At 39.4% G+C, this 20267-nt stretch overlaps 1 protein-coding gene across 1 annotated transcript in view; it reads left to right on the top strand.

Annotated features, from left to right (window-relative positions):
* The first annotated feature begins 5994 nt into the window (after positions 1–5994).
* Positions 5995–20267, top strand: part of LOC100628631 (cGMP-dependent protein kinase foraging) — a 55111-nt gene continuing 40838 nt past the window's right edge. The window contains exon 1 of the mRNA XM_003400304.4: positions 5995–7211. Within this exon, the coding sequence (XP_003400352.2) occupies positions 6739–7211 (473 nt within the window). The 5' untranslated portion in view covers positions 5995–6738. The remainder of the gene's footprint in view (positions 7212–20267) is intronic.

Here is a 20267-nt window from a genome sequence, read left to right as displayed (position 1 = left end):
TGGTCGGTTTTCTTAAGTGACCCTCGTGTTTTGCCTCTTTAGCGGGATTTCGCGATAACGAAACGAACATTTGAGAGATGGATTCGAGAATAAAATGTAGCGAGGATCCTCGGTGTGATCAAGCGTCTGTGTAGTTTTGAATGTAGGTGCAAGTAGCTGTTAAAAAAATCACAAGGCGGAACATTGAAATTTTTTGTCGCAACGTAAAGTAAATTCTCTTTCGATTAAAAAATTATTCCGGCTAGCAAAATCGCCCATACCTATCCGAGGAATTATCCTTTATCACGAAGGAAGATCCACGACGCGCAAATGTCGCGCAGTGTCGTTTCAAACTCAACGACGAAAATTGCCATTAAAGTCAGATTGTCGACGTAGACGGTGTCTTTTTAATAAATTGCCTTGGTGAAATGCGATTAGGCGTAAACGCGATGTTTTAAGGGTGAAAAGCCACATAGGGTCGGCTCGTAACGCTCTTGAGTGACGGCGGATAGACAGGTCGAGACTTAAGGCTTCTGCCGCTGCAGGGGTAAATTCGGGGGGCGACAGATGATTTAGCGCGGTGTTTCTCGTGTCACTGTATCAAACATCCGAGGAACTTGGCAGCTCGGAGGAGAATTCGATATTTCACACATTCCCGCGACCCCTTCTTTTTCGAACGGGGGATGAAAATATTTTCTTTTCCATTAATTTCGCCATTCGTTTGAAACTTTAAATCGATTAATTTTTTCTTTTTTCGCGTATCGCTGCTTGCAAATGGATCTAGTAGATGTCGCAGTTCTTATCGTCCGTATCGAAGATATTTTATCAAATATACGAAACTTACGAGACAGCCTAATAAACGTCAGTGTCAGAAAATATTCCAAAAGATTAACAATGTAGTACCTATCGCAGTAAGGATTCGGAATGTTGAGTCTCTTTCTCTGGCCTTTCGTGGGATTGAAAGATTCGCGAAGGGAAATGAAGCGACCGCCGTGAATGGACGATCGGTGTCGAATTTGATGAATCTAGTTTGTTAGATCGCGACTCGGATGCACGGCGGATAAGAAAAATGACCGAGCGAAGGGTGGATCCTTTACCGAAGGAATTCGAGTGTCAATCCATATCTCTTTCTCCTCTGATCCCTTCATCCTCCGGGACTTGGACACAGAGGGAACGCAAGACGGGAAGAGGATCAACGACGCCGTCCTGGCGTTCAAAGGGCACAGGAAATGATGGAAGAAGAGGGGTAGAATTAAAGAAAGAGCACGAAGAACGCTGGCATGATATTCTTGACGCAGATTGACGTCTTGAGGAACGTAGAATGTGCAGAGAAATTGTTTGTATGAGTGATACTGGAACACGTGTTCCATTTTAGTAGATTCTAACTCTCGATCGCTATCTTTGGATCGTAGATGATCTAAAAGTTTTTAGGTCGTCTTATGTATTTTAGAGTACTTCGATTGTTGTCTATCGTTGTACGGTAATGCAAATCGAGAATTCAGGCAGGTTAATCTATCATCCGCTGATTCTATACTTTTTTTAAGTGACTTTTTAATTGAAATTAATACTTTCGTTATAGTCACTCGTGCTTGATTTTTTGCTGTTTTAATTGTAGATAACCGTGAAGCAACTCGAGCACGACACGATGTAGAAAGATCGATATCGTAAGAAGCAATAAAGAAATTAAAGACAAAAATACACGAAGAACGTAAACTGCCTTTCTCTGACGCGGATTGACGTCTACGAATCGTAAAGTTAAGATAAACTCGTGACATGAGAGGGAGCATTAGCTTTAAAATAAAGCTGAGAAGAGTGAAATCTTGAGAGAAATCGCGCGTGAACCAGGATGACGTATTCTCCAAAGTATACTGATATTTTTTCATACAATTTTACATAATATATTTTAAATAATAACGTAACGAGGCTAGGCGCTCTTAAATTCATCGAGAAAGAAAGAGTGGAAACGATAATAAAATAATAAATATCGAGGTAACGCTAACAGAGAGAGGAAACAATTTGCGAATATCTTCGCGAAATGAATTGTCGCACAACGAGCTCGACACTAATCTTAGTTATCCTAGTTGAGCTTTCCAAGATGTTCCGGTGGTTCGCGAAGACGAGGCGAGCCAAGATTAAACATAATATGCGATAGCTTCATTCCGAAAATGAAACTGCGCCATTCTCTAACGACGATTGAATTATTTCCAGTATGACGGCGATAGGCCTTAAGAGAGGCAGAGAGCTTTTCTACTATGAAACTAAGTAATTTCGGTACACTCTGTTGTATCGTTAACGACTATACAGTGAATACAGTGGAATCATTGGATTAAACTCTTTACGAAAAATTTATAGAAACGAGGAAATTTTCTGTTTCGTCTATCGTCTGTCGCCTATCTTTTTCGCCGTGAAAAATTACTAATTTTAGAACTATGTACTTCGTCATATATAAAATCATCCGAACAGAAACTTAGCTGTACGTTCTGATAACACTTTGTGCAATTACAATTTACAAGCATTTTCTATTCGATCCTCGTACGATATTTGCAAGTTAATCGTTGATTAATATTACATTAGAAGCGTTAAATTTTACATTGGATTTTATGTTCTGTGCAAACAATACGTTTTCGAATATAATTCGTCTCCTCTAAATTCATGTCATTTTAATAGGAAATGTTTTATGTCAATGTATAATACATTAGTTGTATCATATATGATTAAAACTTCTTTACGGGTTCCTTTTTATTTAAGTTTTGAAATTCTGTATACGTTTATTTGCTATATATTGTACATATAAATATACACGTAGACGACCTTTGTCAGTGACCGTTGGTCAGCAACGATTTACTCGTAGAGAGTTGATATTAATAATCGATTAGATAATTAATAATTAATCGATTTACAACGATTGATTGATACGAACTATATCGCATAGAATAGAAAGAGGAAGCTAGAAATTTCATCGCACTCGCGTCGTATTTAATTCCAAAACTAGGCGAAACTTACACAAATTCGCCTGGTCTGGTTCTTATCACGTGTCTCGCGTACGCGAAATATCTCATCCTCCCTCGATTTCATCTTACCATCGTGTATCCTGCTCGCGATGCGCCGGCACGCTCGCGAAATTCTTTGAAAAACTACTCTGCAAAATTGGAGCCGCGAGAGGAGCAGCGAACGAGCCGACCGAATGAATAATAAATACGGTTATCGTTTAGTTGATATTTTGAGGGGCGCGGACGGATCCAGGCAACCAGAAGAGTGTCGCGGGGGGATGAAATGCAGCAATGGAGGCAAGAGGGAGATCAAAGCGTAGTTCCTCCAAGGGGGTGGTTGGTAAAGATGTTGCTTCTGCATTTTTATACTATCTCGCCGGTATCTCGACATCTGGGCAATCGAACGAAGTCACCGTAATCACGAAGATAACATCGCTGATTATTACAAAGCAAGACGATTCTTAACAGAATTTGTTAAGAAAACTGAAATAATATTCGAGAATTTGTACACTTCTCGAAAGCGCATTTTCGAATAAATTGAACGAAGTTAAGCTTTCGATCGAGCGCAAAATCATTGACGAAACGTATAATCAGATTGAGGCTTGTCAAGATGTAAAAAAACAAGCGTTGCCATAAATAAACGAGCATCTAATTGCGAAAGGAATTCCTACACAAATATCTGTAAAACTGGTTTCTCCGACTGGATACCGATAAGAGTCATCGCCAAAGAACAAATCGCCTTGACTAGAAAAAAAAGAAGAAAAAAGGAAAAGGTAGAAAAGAAAAACAATTAACGTGAAAAGAAGAAACAGGATCGAACCGCAAGAAGTTCGTTTTCCCGTTAGTCTGTCGATGGAGCGACTAATAACGATAACGATGCCAGAAACGATAATCGAGTTAGGGGTTTCCGCGGTTTCCACGGATCTCCCAGGGCGCTGATTGCTGGAACGGCGGCGGTTTAGCCGTCGGGATGGCCGATGCGCGCGGCGAGGCGACGCCACCGTTGCTGCCGTCGTGTACAACCGAGCGCACAGCACGTAGACGCAGAACACGCGGACCAAGGCGTAACGAATACACGCAATGCGATGCAAATTGGGCCTCTCTCTACGCGAACCAGTCAATCGGCCGGTTACCTACGCCGGTGCAACGCGATGCTATTACTAACATCGCTATTCTATTATGACATTACGGTTCCCCGAGCAGCAGTCTGGCTATTACCGGGCCGGACTCTCCCTCCAGGCGTTCGATTCGGGATAACTCGGTAACTAGTCATCGAGACGCCAGAGACAATGCCCGATCGGCTGCCCGAGGCCGCTCTCTCAATTTATTTTCACGCATTTAATCGTCTCTCCCTTTCTCCCTTTTGTATGCATATGTATCATCGCTCATAAGTATCCAGACGGTTTGGCGGATTTACGTATATCGTAACGATGTATGAACTTTATCAAAATGTAATAAGATTCATGTAATGGGTTCATTGTCTGGATTCACGTAATTACATGCGAATAATTATTACACTCTTATACGGTCGAACAAACTATAAATCTGATCAGCCGTTAGAAGATTTGGCGATACGAAAGGGAGGATGTCTCATAAGCGACGTCGTTTTTCTAAGAGCTAATTTTTCAAGTAGAACTTGTCGCGATAAGAATTTCGTGAGAAGCGGATAGATTAAATTTCATTGGTTGTCAATTCCATTCGATGAATGAAAGAGAAACAGCAACTCTCAAGTTCGATCTATTTTACGAGCTTCTCGCGCTACTCAATAAAACAGCGCTCGCTGTACATTCGCTTGATCAACTGATTTACGAAGTATACATTCTTGCTATTTAAACATTACACTGGTGAAGCCTTAATGTAGGATCGCTGTCATTTTAATCGTTTCAATCGAAATAACTACCATAATGTAATGCAATAAGGTCAGCGGACCACGTGGCGTCATCTCTAGAAATCTGACGCACATAAACTACGGGATCAACTGCTGTGTGCTTTATGAATCTATTCTGAGTATGTGTATATCACTGCAATTACACGGTTGTTTCTCGTTTCTTCGTATTCTACTTACAAAAGTTGCCACTGGCTGATACATGTGATATAACTTATGCCTTTCGACAGAACTTGCTTTTTGCGATAAAGTGGAACAATCGTGAAAAGCAACGCTGTCCTAAAAGATTCGTATTATTCGTATTATTATTGCTGAGGATATATATTTCGTCCCCTTCGTCGTTTGCTTAGTCATATCATAACATATCCTCGATTTATCCTTATTTGTTTTACAAGGAATTATGTTCATGATATACGGTCGTAGTATAAAGTAAAATAAAAATGAAAATAATAAAATGGAAATGTTAAGGAACTTGATATATCGTTTAAGACTTCATTTATATACATATGTGCCTCGTTATCAAACTTGAAATCCGCTATTAGCCTTGACGATGGCTGCACTGAATTACCGACATAGATAAAATCACGGCTTATGAAAATTATTCCATGCAGCCACTGCGTGGCGTGATGTGCAAGCAGTGTGTCGTAAAAATGCAGTCACTCTTATCCAAAGTAAATAAAAAGGCATCGTTGTTTCAATGTACAACGATACGTACAATAATGTCGGGGAAATTATGATGCGAAAGTACATTAAAACATTTTGTATCGATATCGCGAACAATTTCACCACTGGAATCTAGGGAAAGAATATTTTTGAACAATGTTATTAGAAAATAGAAGAAAAAATAAGATATTAATTACACAGATATGTATAAGTTTTACGATAGAAGCAGTAAAAACACTGTATAGATTTAAATAAAACGCTAACTACATAAAGAAGCGAATAGAGGAAGGAATTTGATTTGACTATAGTTGTATTTTTTTTCTTTTTTTTTTTTTTTTTTTATGATCTGGTATGAGCAGCCGATAAACAATTCGCTTGTGTCGGCGGAGCATTTTTGACGGAGAAGAGTAGTACAGATGGCGCGCCAGTCACGTGGCGCAATCCAAGAATAAATTTGAACTATCGTGAAGAATCGTGTTGAAGCGCAAGGCAGAAACGAAGCTACACGCAATGCTATGCAAAAAAAGGATAGATGCGAACGATGGCAGTCGAGTCGAGTCGAAACACGAGTGAGCCGACTCGGTTCTGTATCCCCCGCATCACGCTGCATTTCAAAGGAGAATGGAATAGAATAACGCGTATCGTAGAATAGAGAAACGATCATCAATACCATCCAAGCGAGAAATATCAAACGTTGGAACGAGAAAGTACGAGAGGAAAGAGAAAACGTTGAAAGACTTAACGAAGATAACAAATACGAGGGATAAAGAGCAGTAACGACGTTAAGGAGAGAACGCGCGAGGAAGATAGACGATTCGAAGAACGCAGACGATAGATCGAGAAGGAGAAATCGGCTGAGAGTGAGAAAAAGAGAAACGGTGACAAGCAACGTTAAGAAGAGACGACATTATAGAGCGAGAGCACGATCGATAGAGTGGGATACAATGAGAAAGGGGTTATGGAGCAACGAGGAAAGCTATCGGTTGTAATAGCAGAGTGGGGATGAGTAGCGAGGGAGAGGGAAAGAACGATGTAGAAGAACAAAAGAGCGAGACAGCGGTAATCGCGGTAGTTCGCGACGAGAGACGGTGGAGAGGAGGTTGGTCCTTCGGCATTGGAGAGCGCGGAATTGTGGAGTAGAGCGAGCCGACGACGCACCGTCCGGGTCGTGCTCCTCGTCGAGGCCCTGTTCTCTTCTCGCGGTAGTTTCGTTCGGGTTGAATGGACGAGGGTACCAAGTGCAGAGTGCCGATCGGCGACGCCTGCGTGTCTATGCGCGTGTGCTTCGACTCCCTGTGCTTCTCGTCGACGCAGCAGCGGCTCGCCGACGAGGAGGACGCTTCCCAGCTGCCGACGCACGGCACCGTGGCCGTGGTCGCCGCGGCCGGCCAGAGGGCCATTTCGAACGTCACCGGAGCGACCACGATCACAGCTATGGGCACCCTTCGCGAGCTGCAGGAATTGCTGCGTGTCAAGGACGAGAAGATCACAGAGCTCGAGGCGCTTCTCTGTCGTCGCGATGCCGAGATACAAGAGTTACGGAGTCACCTCGACAAGTTTCTCAGTGTGCTTCCCTTCAAGTCACCCTTGACACCGACCAAACCAAGACCTAGAAAGCAGAGGGCGCAGGGAATCTCCGCGGAACCACCGCTCCAGGAGCTTGCTACTCTGACGGTCGTCGACAAGAGCGACAGGTTGGTGTCATACGATCGTTTCTTACTCTACCGATTAAACTCGTTAATTTCTTCGATCGTCGTTGCATTCTTTTTCGTCGCGACGGAAATAACCTTCGTTTCGACTACCTCTCTATAGGACACAGTGCGTTAAGTTGCAGTAGGTTAGCCACTTAATGCCGCGCATGCGTGTGTCTATGTGCGTGCGTTTTTACTCGATCACATTCGCGCTCGCGTTCGATTTGATGCTGTAATTTAACTGATTTTCGATGTGGTGCAAAGAAACATAAAAATATTATTCGCGCGATCGTCATTGATGGACGAGATGTTTTCAAAAATATTTAACGTACTTTTTCTGACACGCGCGTTCCTATTCAAGTATATGGTTTTTGCTATTTGTTTGGGGCGACTGTGACGCGTCGGCGAATAATTTACGTTCGGATGTGTTCGGCGACAGTCGGTTAAATTTTACGTATTTTTACTAACGTCAACCAGCGCTGCTACTGTGCTGGCAGACGTGTTTATTATGACGAGAACACGCGTACACGCGTTTTGCACTGGCTGGCCACCATGTGACTACGAACCAATGCTTTTCCATCGCTTCCTATGCAGCAGACATCGTCGTGTTTCGCGAGGTTTTACATCGATTTCAACCAAATGTTTTTTCGCGCTACGTTTTACCACGTTCCTCTTGTACGTTTCATGAAACGATATAAAGAAAACGTAGCTCGGAATATGAGAAATCGATATAGATAAACTTTTTTATTTACATTCATAGTTTTTACGTTTTGCGTACTTTCATCTTATCGGACACTGATATCGTTCTTATTTTCGGATTGTCCAAACGTAGTTATCTACGAATCAATGATGCTCAATAATTGTAACAGGTTATGTTTTCTCCTCCTCTTGTCCTTCGATTTGGTTCGCGATTAGTTTCGATGTTTGCATTAACGTGTGTTTGGTTGTCCGTTTCTATATGTTGGTAGCGACGTTTTTCACAGCGTTTCGTGTACGGGATTTTTTTAATTTATATTATCTTCATCGGCGGCTGTTTTCACGCGAACATAACAGAAAACAAGGTGGTAACGAATTCTTGAAATTTTTCAACACACAATGGTGTCTTTTGGACTTCGGAATCGTAACTTACTTTTTTAAACCATTCTTTTTATTCGCATACATTTCAGTAGTTCCATGCTATATATATATCGTCATTTTGGAAAATTGCATGTGACGTCAAGATATGAACAAAATATGTTTTAAAGGACCGATAACCAATAGAAATTGAATTAGTGACTGATCTTTGACTGATAAACGTATATATGATAAATATAATGTTTTGGATTTCGTTAAACTATCGACACAGTATTAAAATAATATTGGTAATAGTTGCTTTTGCAATTGACACATTTATTGTAAAACGATGAATCTGTCTTCTGATATCACCGCGTTTAGAGCATTTAAAATAGAGCAATACCTATTTAAAGCCTATTCAACGAGTTAATTGGAGTACTTACGTTGATTCCTATTACCATGGATATGATCCTTTATTAGTGCTATGAACCTTTTATTCCGGCAAAGTAAACTTCTCTTTCAACACGATTACGCCACAAAATCATAAACCGAAGCAAAATCTTTCTAAAATTGTTTGGAACATGCATGTCGATTTTTATTGTTAAATATTACTTGCATATTCGTTATTACGGTTATCATTGAGAATATTTATTTTACAATTCATCAATACGCTCCTTTCCTTTAATTAAAATACTCAGGTTAATTATTATTATCATAACTATCGATCTTCGTTATGAGAGAGCAAAAGAATCTTCTAGAACTTTTGTCCTCCTAAAATATATTCCTACTTAAATGTCGGTATATTCTGAAATTCTGTGACACTTTATATCATTAGGGTAGCTCATGCATAATCATCGTCTTTTTATGACGATGTGAAGATTACAGTATCGAAATGATAAGAAAAATGACTTTACCTCTAAATTCATGTTCTCATCCACAATTATATAGCTATTTATCACTAACCGCTATTAGTATACAATTATTTTCCATTAAACTCCACTTTTTTCTGTATATGTAGAATCATTTGAATAATTATGTGCCGACAAAGCAATCACTGAAAGACAGGACTTAGCGGATGACAGTATTAAGAAGTGTAGACGCAACAAGGAATGTTTTTTCGTTACTTTTTTCTTTTTTTGTTTCACTCGATCAACAAGATCAGCAGAGCAAAGCTTTTCTTTCGTTCAATGTTAGTTCAAGGTTAAGCTTCATCCGTTTTTTACTTTGGCAAAAAGGCTAGATTCATTTGCGTATACGTAAATCAAGTTGTCTTTGCATTTTATTTACTGGATACGTTGGAAGCTTGCACTTCCTGTAATTACACGCCCTTGAATCATTCGAAGGTCATCGTATGCGAGTTCACTGAAACTGAGTTTTTTGTTTTAAACAAAAACCAAACAAAACACGTCAGATCGGCCAACGTTTTCCTCCCGTTGCGTGATTTTATTAGATATTAAATCTTATACTCGATACGAATCACGCGAAATGTGTCTAAAAACTTTATCCGAATGATATCAAAGTAATAACGAGAATAAGAATCCATCGTAATACGACAGGCATCATCGATTTGTTCGTGAATCAATTTATTTATACAGTTGTTTAAAATTAAGCGAAAATAACAAACGTGGACAGCATAACGAACGAATAATAGACGTAGATCTATTTTCAAATCGAATCGAAGGCAGATTATTCTATGTTCGATATGCAAATCCCTTTGATATTTAACATTCTAAACGCTGCTCTATCTGAATAATAGAGCGACGTAGTATACGTTGGATAAGAACTCGATCGAAAAAACGTGCTCGCAAATATGTATACGACGATAAAAATAGAGGTACTTCTTTTGCAGCGTATTCCTACTGGTTCGGTTTAATACTTTTTCTCTGAGTGGTTCGATTCTGTATTGATCTTTGGATTAAAAAGAGAAATTTGGTTCGTCGATTGTTCAATTCGCGAATAACGGTGCGAATGTTTTTAGAGTAAACGGATTCCTATGACCTTTATATGGCTGTTTTATGTACTCTTGATAAAAATTCTCGTTAAACACGTGTTCGTCCGGATGACAGAAAATTTATCATCCGTATAAAGAGTAAATTATTTCTATATGGTTAAAAATAGCATTGGAACCCGCTATCAGTGGAATTTATTTTGGCAACGGATGATATCAGATGATTCAAAAATAAATATGATAATAAAATTATAAACACATGGAAACATGTTAGGAGCAAGCTACAAAGAATCATAAAACCGATACCGATAATCGCATGTGTAATCTACGCTTGTTTCGTCATTTTTTCAAGAAAAAATTGAAGTTCACGATAATTATTATTCCTCGGTATAAAACGATCTCGCATACGGATCAAGATCATTGATCATTAACCGCGTCGAAACGTGCTGCGAGAAATCTATTTCTAACTTGAAACATTTTCTATGCCTTATCGAAATAAATAAAGTACAAGGGAGAGTAGCAATCTTAGTTTAGTTAATCTTTAACATTACATTTGGCTATTGTTTTGCTCTTTCCATGTATTTCGTGAAGCATAACAATTTATATGTATATATGCGTATAATTGGGATACGCGCAAGTATATATTAAGGGTCGCTTGTACAGCTATTTTCATAAGCACTCGTGGAAGTGACGTGTTTTGAAATACACCATTAAGGATGTTATCCTGATAGAAATAGAATACACGCTCGTCCTTCCTTTCGCGCACGTATTTAATAAGTTATCGATACATCATCGTCTCTTTGGGATTAGTCGGAGCAGTGATTTCTTGACGATTAAATATAGAAATAAAAGTAAAACTTTTAGTCGTATTCGAGTCGTTATTGGTATGTTTATAATTGAAAAACATGTAACAGCGAAATAACTGCTCTAATAAAATCTCAATATGAATATTAATTCTGAGAAACGCTCGAATATCGATAGGTTTATAATTATATATATATTTCCATAAAATCATGGAAATCGTACAGTTTACATACAATTTCACGTATCGAATGGACCTGCTTTGGAACGTACGACGGTGTAAGTCGTCGATTTTGAATAGATACAGAGCACTTACATACGTTTCGCTTATTCACAGTTGTAATTAGATAAATTATAAGTACGAGTCTAACGAGATGATTGGATGTGCTTTTATTTCTTTTCGTTTACTGTATAATTTCGTATTATTGTATAATTGTGGCTAATCGTCTGAAAATATGACATTAATATCTCTTGTTCTACGTAATTACGCCCTTAATTACAGAAAGCGTCAATTCTTTGACTGTTACGTTATTCGTATATTCGCAAGGATAGCATTCGCGTATATATAAATTTCTAATAGTTGGACAATTTTTAATCGATAAATGATCATTTTCATCGATAAATGAGCTGGCATGATTCCACAGAAGTACAGGTGGCCCAGTTTCTAGAACCAATCCGTATACAAAAAAGTGAATAGCATTCGAAGTATTCGTTGAAATATTCCACGTGAAATCGATGCGTAACAAGACAAATTTACTATGCCGGGTAGCCGAGTCTCGTGGAATATTCGAAGTGCACGTACACTGTAATCGAAACTGCAAGTCGTCGGCAACAAAAAGGCGGGATTTCACCATATTTCTGAAAACGCACTTTCACCGTGCTGAATTCCCATCGATTCTTATAAAACGAGGCAATCATCCTATCGCCGCCTGTGGGCGTTTCGACATAAGCTCAAGTTTGCGTACCCGACAAGTACTTACTCCTGACATTTTATTTATATCGTGTGTCAAGCTTCGTTGAAATTTCATTAAAATGACGAAACAAGGAGTAAAACAGGAAGGCAGCGGGTAGATCTTGTATGAAAGAAAAACTTGTTTATAAAGTGCCGCGTAATATTAAATAGACATCAGCTTCTTTTATTTTTTATTTTAATAACGTTATAAATGGATCAACTTTGCCGTCGCGTATCTTACGCTTATCTACGTATTACGTGTGTTATATTTCTAACATATAAAATTTCTGCGTACCCGACACATTATTTAACGCAAAGTCACGACTGTCGTTGGATCGTAGCGGTCCAATAATTTCGCGTATCGCAACTTCATTCTCTTCGATAATCTCCTTACAGAACCATAAACCGCACGCGAATCGAAATATTCTGCATGAAAGGGAAGCGAAATCAAGCAATAAACACGTGCACGCGTAGAATCAGAATCGTGACAAAAATAGACGTTTCCTCGATGGTTCGGTCGGTGAATGTTAATACACCGTTTTGTCCAGCAATTTTGATGGCATAAGCAGGACGTGCTGTGATTGCAGAGCCGCGTGGGCGTGCAGATATCGATGCCGCGTGTATCGAAGCCGGCGCTTAGGCGAGACCCTCGCGGATTTACATTCCAAGTTCTAAGGCGGGCGCTTGATGGTAGGCGTTACATTAGTCTCGCTAAACACGAACGTCTTCCACTGTACCTGCATATATCCTCGTAATGTCGAATCGAGTACTATTCAAGATTTAATCGCGAATAAAAGCAACGTTTAATCAATAGGTGCTATTCAACTCAATAGCGGAGAATAAATTCAACGCAATTTGAATTTAATTCGAACCTAATCCGCTTGATTACGCTCACACGTTGGCCCAAGAATAAATAAGTCTCGCTCAGATTCGAAACAAGATTGATTCAGGCTCGATCCTACATTCTTCTAAGATGGGTTTTTGAAATATAGAAATGGGTTTGCCAATGTAGAATTTTTAAGGCATTCGTAGTATAAAATAATAAAGAAATACGAATTCTGTATCACGCGTTTTACCATCTAATCTCCACAAACCATTTAATGCGAACGAGCACCGATTTGTTTATCTTGAAGCACCGTTTTTGGAAATTGCAATGTAGGAATGGCGAACGATCAAATATAATCGCGTGGGAGTGGAGCGATCGAAGTAGAAATAACTGTTTGTTTTCGTTCGGCATATTAGTTCGGAATATCGAAAATCTGCTTCTTCTTTGCATAAACATCGGACGGTTTTAGATTAAAGGGACACTTTAAGCGAAATAGATTCTATCCGTCGAAATAAATCGATCGTTAGATCTGTGCGACGATCGAAATAGAAATAGCGTACAATTAAGAGGAATAATTGAAAAATTATGTATTGCAATTTAGAATTGATCAAAGACTAAAGCAAACCGTATTTCTCTGACAATTAATTAACTATTATTTCTTGATAGATAATGAATCACGTTTCACTTCGTTTACGATAATTAATTTCATGCGCTCGCTACATCCTTCCTTTGTTGTGTATTAACGTTCTTCTAATTATATATATATATATATATATATATATATATATATATGATAAAATTCATAAACTTTTATACAGAGTGATAAAATGTGATACTATCGTTTACAAGGTAATTTTACGTGAAAAAGTAAGTAAAAAATGTAAAATAAAATTTTTGCGACCAGATATTTTCGCGTTTTACGGACAAACCAGCTCGTACCGTTCTTGATTCTTCGTCAAAGAACCGAACAACACGCTCGTTGATGGCTAAAGCTGGCGTTAGACTTGCACTCTCATCAGACGCTTGCATACCACTTTCTAAGGCTGGCGCCTATGGTAGGCGTGTAGCATTAGCTTCGCAAACGCGATACGTTTCGTTGCACCTCTGAGTTCACCGCGGTGTATTTTTCTTTTTCATTCTCACTCTCGGCCTCGTGCGCTAAAACTCCTCGTGCGTACTTACCACACGGATCGTTCCCTCTTGTATTTCTAAGCGCTATTGTGTCCACTGATTCTTTTTTACTGAAACGCCACAGCGATAAAAGCGGCCACGTGCTGATAGGAAACGGTCGACCGATGGATCGTGGATTTGACTTTTACAAGACTTTACGAGGAAAATAGTCGAGAAGAATACAACGACCAAAAGAAACGGACTTGTTTCCTTCGTTTCGCTATTTATCGTAGTAGCCATTTAAATTTAACCATTTTAGCCCGTTCGCGTAATTATTTATTTATCTCCTCTATAGAATTATCATCGTTTTTAGACATTTTGAAAGGTGCTCGTAAGATCGTCCATTAAAGTCCTGTCGACATGAACGATAACACGTTCATGTATCAAGTTTTATTATGTATCGTTAGGTATCAAGATCAACTACTCGGAAGGTAATTGAATTAAAATACAAAACCGTGCCACATCCTGCCTTTCTTTCCGGACGATGTTTCCCACCAATTATTACATTTGTAAACGCTCAGACAATCTTGCGAAGCAGGACAACTGTGATAATTAAGGACTTTGAAAAATGTATTAATACAACTCGTTCTGTTCGTGGAAAAAACACAAATGATTCGATATTTCATTCGTTGCGTTCACTTTATTTCTATATGATAAAAGGTAAAAGTTTCAATTTGCTTGCGTTTCGAATCGAATCCCATCGTTGAACGTCAGATCGAGAAGCGGTAATTATTAATAACGAAGCTATGCCGTTGGTTTATTAAAATATTTCTTGTTGTTCGTGTGAAAGAGGAACGAAGGAGAAACGAGCGGCGGGAAGGAGGTAATCGATCGACGAAGATCACGATCTGCATTAGGGCTCGAGGCACGACCGGTTCGTCGCGAAGAAACGCGGTCGGCCGTTAGAATGGCGCCACGGAAAGCATTCCGTAGGCACGCGTTCGAGATTTGACTCGCATTTTGACACTGTGAGTTATACGCGATCGAAACCCAGGTCAGGAGCAGCCGCTAATTTTAGCCTTTGACTGCTTCGTTATGCGAACTGCGTCTTTTTCTTCCTTACTCTCTCTTTCTCTCGAATTTTTGTCGCCCCGATGCCAACGTACCCGATACGCCCGTTTCTGTTGCTTTAATTCGCGTTAGGCCGCGATTTTTAATGGACCAACGCGATCGTCTTGGAATGCTCTTCGCGCGCCGCCCGAACGCGGAATTAATCGCCTTCTGGTTACAAATTACCGATCGACCACCGTGCGTTCTTTCGTGGCACGTTACTCATTGTCAGTCGAAGACGCGATACCGCGTTAATACCGATGTTAATCGATCGAATTGTATCGTCGCATTCTCTCACGAGTATTCCTAGATATTCATTATCTTTCTCTTTTTCAAACCAAACGTAATAACGTTGCTGGCAAAATGTTTTACGAAGGAATACCGGCGCTATAGGTTCAACGTGCGAAACGATGGGCAAAGTTATCGATCAACGGTATAAAAGGGAAAAATGGAATATTTCGTTTACGTATGGAAATAAGTTCTCGGAAAGGAACGATAAAACGATACATATTGGATTGGAAGTTGGTTCGCGAGAACGGATCGCAGACTAGCGTGATCGTTGGTGTGGGAAGTGCCGTGAAAAATAATACGTTTCAGGTTCGTCGAGTGCAGACTGCGTTCATGTCGGACTGACGTCATGGTTACGCGCCGTTGGCGAGCTAACGACCGTTTTCATAAAATCGCGCGTGTGCCCTGCAATAGGAGCGTGTGCATACCCGCAGGAAACCGCCTTCGAAACGTTCGCACCCGAGGCCGAATTCTCAAGGTCGTTGCACCGGGAGCACAGGCCGGGGCTGCACTTGACGCGCACGAGCGCCCTTTGAAGCTTCCACCAGGCGCTCCATTCACGCCCCTTCCTTCTCTCCTTCTTCTTCCTCCTCCTCTTCGTCTCTTTGTCCTCGTCTTTCCCCTTCTTTCGCTCTTTCGCTCTTTCGCACTTGCCGCTGGATCATCGTTAAAAATTCCTTCGGCGATTTATCTTCCTTAAGGATTGCGAAGGGTGAAGTAGGTGCTTTGCAGCCGATATAGGAAGTACAGATTAGTTTCCAAATGGCGCGAGTAATATATCGAACGAAATTGCGTTTCGTGCGATGTCGGATGTCGACGTTGAAGAATCTGGATTCGTGAAAGACGATAGGAGATACTCTACTATAATGCACGAGATAGTAATTTTGTAACGGTTAATAGGAAATAGATTTTTCAAAGTAATCTATGCAAGCGATCTGAGATTCGATGACGTTGCAGAGAAAGGAAAGAAAATAAGAATAAAATAATAGTCTTCGTTGCGAGAGTTATCTAATGACCGTTTGGCATCTATTTGCGTAAGCGGGGTTCATTCCGAGATCAGGTTTTCCTAAAAAGATAAGTGTCGGGTAGAAAAATTCTGTTCTACGTCTTGATCTGCTTTTAGACGGGAAATCATTCCACATACCATCGTTACAACGTTGTTTCTACGTCGTACAATCTTAATTCGAAATTCCTCGAATAATCTGTAATCTTTAATATTATTTATATCGAGCAATTAAACGAACGGTAGCGGAGCATTTATCGAAGAAAACAGATATTCTTTGTTGTATCGTGATGTCTACGGAAGTTTGATAGCGCGATAAGAGATCACAAAAATAGCAGAAAATACGCAGAAATAATTGTTAGATCACTGGTAGTCGACGATCTACGATAAATGACGATTAAATGACGCCCGGCTATGATATTTATCGGTTAACTATTCAACTTTTGCGCTTATTTTCTTACAAGCAGAAACGTGACAAACCTGCGTCACTTTCAAATCCCGATTGCTCGTAAAAAGATACAATTTTTTAACTTAAACCAACGCTTGCGTGTAAAGTTGAAACTTTACGATGTAAACGGTATCTCTGGGAAGAAATATTTCAGCGTTTTATCAGGAACGTTTGATTCCTCGCTTATCTGTAATTAACAAAAAGCTTACAAGCTTAATAAAAAGGAGCGAGAATTTAATTAGGCGGAAGAGCGATAAAATTTCGTGATTCACAGCTATGTGCGTATAAAGGGAAAACGCACGATAGAAAGGTGCGTGTTTACAATTGATTAACAAAGAGGAAGTAATTACGTGTTATTAGCCGTACCATCGTCGGTTATTATTATTCAAATACCGATACGATTACGTCCACGAGCCTTTGCTTCTCAGAACTTCTATGGACTGATTAGATAGTAAACTAGAGAGAAGCACGATACACCTTCGAATTCGTTCGACGATAAACGAAAAAGGAAATAGGCAATCGAAAGACTGGTATGTTTACAAAGTTTCTTCTCCGCGAAATAACATCGACGCGAAAGAACGGTCGCCGATCCTTCTTCTTTCCTCTTCACGGTGGAAATGGTTATTGCGTTGCAACCGACTCTTTAAAACAATTTATTATCTATATCTCGTTTAAAATCAAGCCTGATAGAACATCTAGAACATACGTTCGTATAGAAAGCTGATTAATATGCACTTGAATTTTCGCTTCGAATATTCTTCGAAATATGCTTTCTCGGTTTCGTATATACGTCGAATCTAATTTCATCGTTACGATCTGTGCGTGATAACTTACAACACTGGATGATTTGTCAAAAGCAGGACGTCTCGTATATAAAATTTCTAGGAGAAGAGATACGGGGAAAAGGCGATTGGGGCACCTGCTACGACGCGACGTCCCATGGCGCTCTCGAGAATCTTATAGACCGGTCACACCTAGCTGCTTCTTCATTCTCCGTGCCTTTCTTCTATTTCTTCGGCACGTTCAAAACTCGTTCCTCTGTAACACAAGCGGATCTTTAATGGCCTCATTCAGTGCGCCTGATCATCGACTGTACCTTTTACGGAGGGCCATAAACAAATACTTGTACATACTTACGTGAAAATTCCCTAGTAACTTGATTTCTTGGTTTTAAACGATTAAAATACCTATCATTCATTTTCACCGTCCGATACATACTAGCGAACATCAGTTTTAACTTTCAACGATAAAATATTTCGCGATTGAAAAAGACCATCAACTTAATCGAGTTAATCTCTTTCGGTTTACTTTTTTAAATATTCCAACGAGTATTTTGCGTTGTTTTAAGCAGAAAAATGCCGTAATTTTGATTCGTCTAAAAAATCGTTAAAAATCGTTTTTTGAAACTTTCATTCGTATCGTATATTTTGTATTATATTCCCACACTTGGTGTAGCTACACCTACCGAAAACTTGTTTACAACTCGCAATTCTGAAAATACTTTTGAACGCGTAAACGTTGTATAATCGGAATATTTTATAAATATCTCTACATAATAATGCGACTTTCGCAAGAATAAGGCAGCAAATAAAATTAGGAATAGAATTAAAAACGCGTAAAAAGACCGCTATTAGTGTTGACAGTGTGGAAAGAAATATGTAGAGAAAAGATAAATTTCTGGGTGAAACTTTAAAAAACATCTTTTTAAACAAACAATTCCCTCGATACCCGTGAAATACTCTGATATTTAAACGTTTCGTATTATTTTATCGTTATTACCACGCTGCTCGAGTTACAACAGCTTCGATTCATTTATTTTCCTTCGCTACCATTTGCTTTGATATCTCACCGTTTCTTCGATTCCATTAAAATCGAACGGGCTTTCGGAGAAAAACGATTATAAACTGCTCTCATTAAATCGACATAAACCTTTGTACATATTTTACGATAAACAAATCAATATTTTTTATCTGTCTATACCTTTGCCGCGAACAACGATATTTTGTCGTAGAAATATCAAAATTTTATGGTTCTTATTGAAAAATTTACGACTATATCGAATGTTATATGTTTACATACATGTGTTACGTGGCTTTTTACTATCTTGTCGAATAGACGCCTCAGAGAAACGAAATATCGTATATCTCATCCTGATATCGGCACAGTTATAATTGCATTAAACCGTAAGTTCCTTTTCAGTAACACGAAGAAAATAGCTTTCGCGGCAAGTGTTTGGAACGAGCACCTTTGGAACACGCACCGTCATGCTTGTTCTAATAATACAACCGAGAAAGGACCACGTACCGCTACATATTCGCGGAGTAACACTTGATATTTGCAACGCGTATGAATAAGTCGTGTACGTTACGGCAACATATCGTTCTATCGAAATAATTAATGACCGCAAAACAAATAGCGTACACACGATAAAACGTTCTCAGAGCCGATTTAACGAATCAGTTTGATGAAACGGCGTAACGTTTTTTTGAAATCCGGTTCATCTTAAACGAGCTACACTGAAACGTTTTATTTCTTCATTTCCGCAGGCATCCGTAAAGTTGATTAAAGTATCTTATTACGATAATCGTAAAATATGTTGAAATATGCAAGTAGCATATGTAAAGTATGAAAATATAACAAAAAATGTGCCAGAAATATATGAGATATGCAATGATATTAGTAAGTATATTAGAATTAAATTACAATTAAAATTACAGTGAACTACTATCACTTTTTTTATATCAGCTATAGATAGCTGATAATATTTATCGTTTCGCTTGACATCATATGGCGTAACTGGATACAACACAATGTAATTATTAATTACACGTTGTGAAAAAGCAATACGTTACGGTTGGCAAGCGTATGGTAGTTTTAGTTTGAGCCGTTTTTAACTTAACGTTATCCTTAAACGATTCCTTATGAGTCTTAATACCGACTGTATACGAGTCCACCTTTCCCGGAATCACCCTATACATTATTAATTATCACATTCCCGTGGAACTGCGTAGCTATAAATCATCGTACGATTAGCATATCAAACCGAACCCAACTAATCATCCGCGATCCGAAGTCGAAGAATATTTACGAAGGATCGAATATCGTCACGTTGCTAGTGGATGGCCATACAAGGTGCAAAAAGATTTGTATGCCGCCGTGTGGCTTCCTTCGCGTCGGTCTATTCATCCGGAACATGATTCTCGCGTTGGGACTGAACAGAATTTATATGGAAGTCGCCATCGATGCTTGCAAATAATCGGGGCCCTGTGACGCGCGAGATTAAGCCGCGATAATTGGACTATCGCGTCGTCGACGATCGTGTATGTACAGCTTGCTCGAGATTATTTATTGGAACGTGGTACCAGTTGGTATGAGTCACGTGGCTCTATTATCCTCTTCTCCCCGTCCTGTGGAGACGTCTTCTGGATATGTAAGTGGGCCTGAAAATAGCTGCGTTCGTCATGGCCAGTGACGACATCGCACTAGTGGGCCCAGTGGTTGGTTCAGTTTCGTTGGATTT

The sequence above is a fragment of the Bombus terrestris genome, chromosome 13 (assembly GCF_910591885.1).
Source record: "Bombus terrestris chromosome 13, iyBomTerr1.2, whole genome shotgun sequence".
NCBI classification, from domain to species: Eukaryota; Metazoa; Arthropoda; class Insecta; order Hymenoptera; family Apidae; genus Bombus; species Bombus terrestris.
Note: the sequence above shows the minus strand (reverse complement) of the source record. Positions and strands in the feature narration are given on the sequence as shown.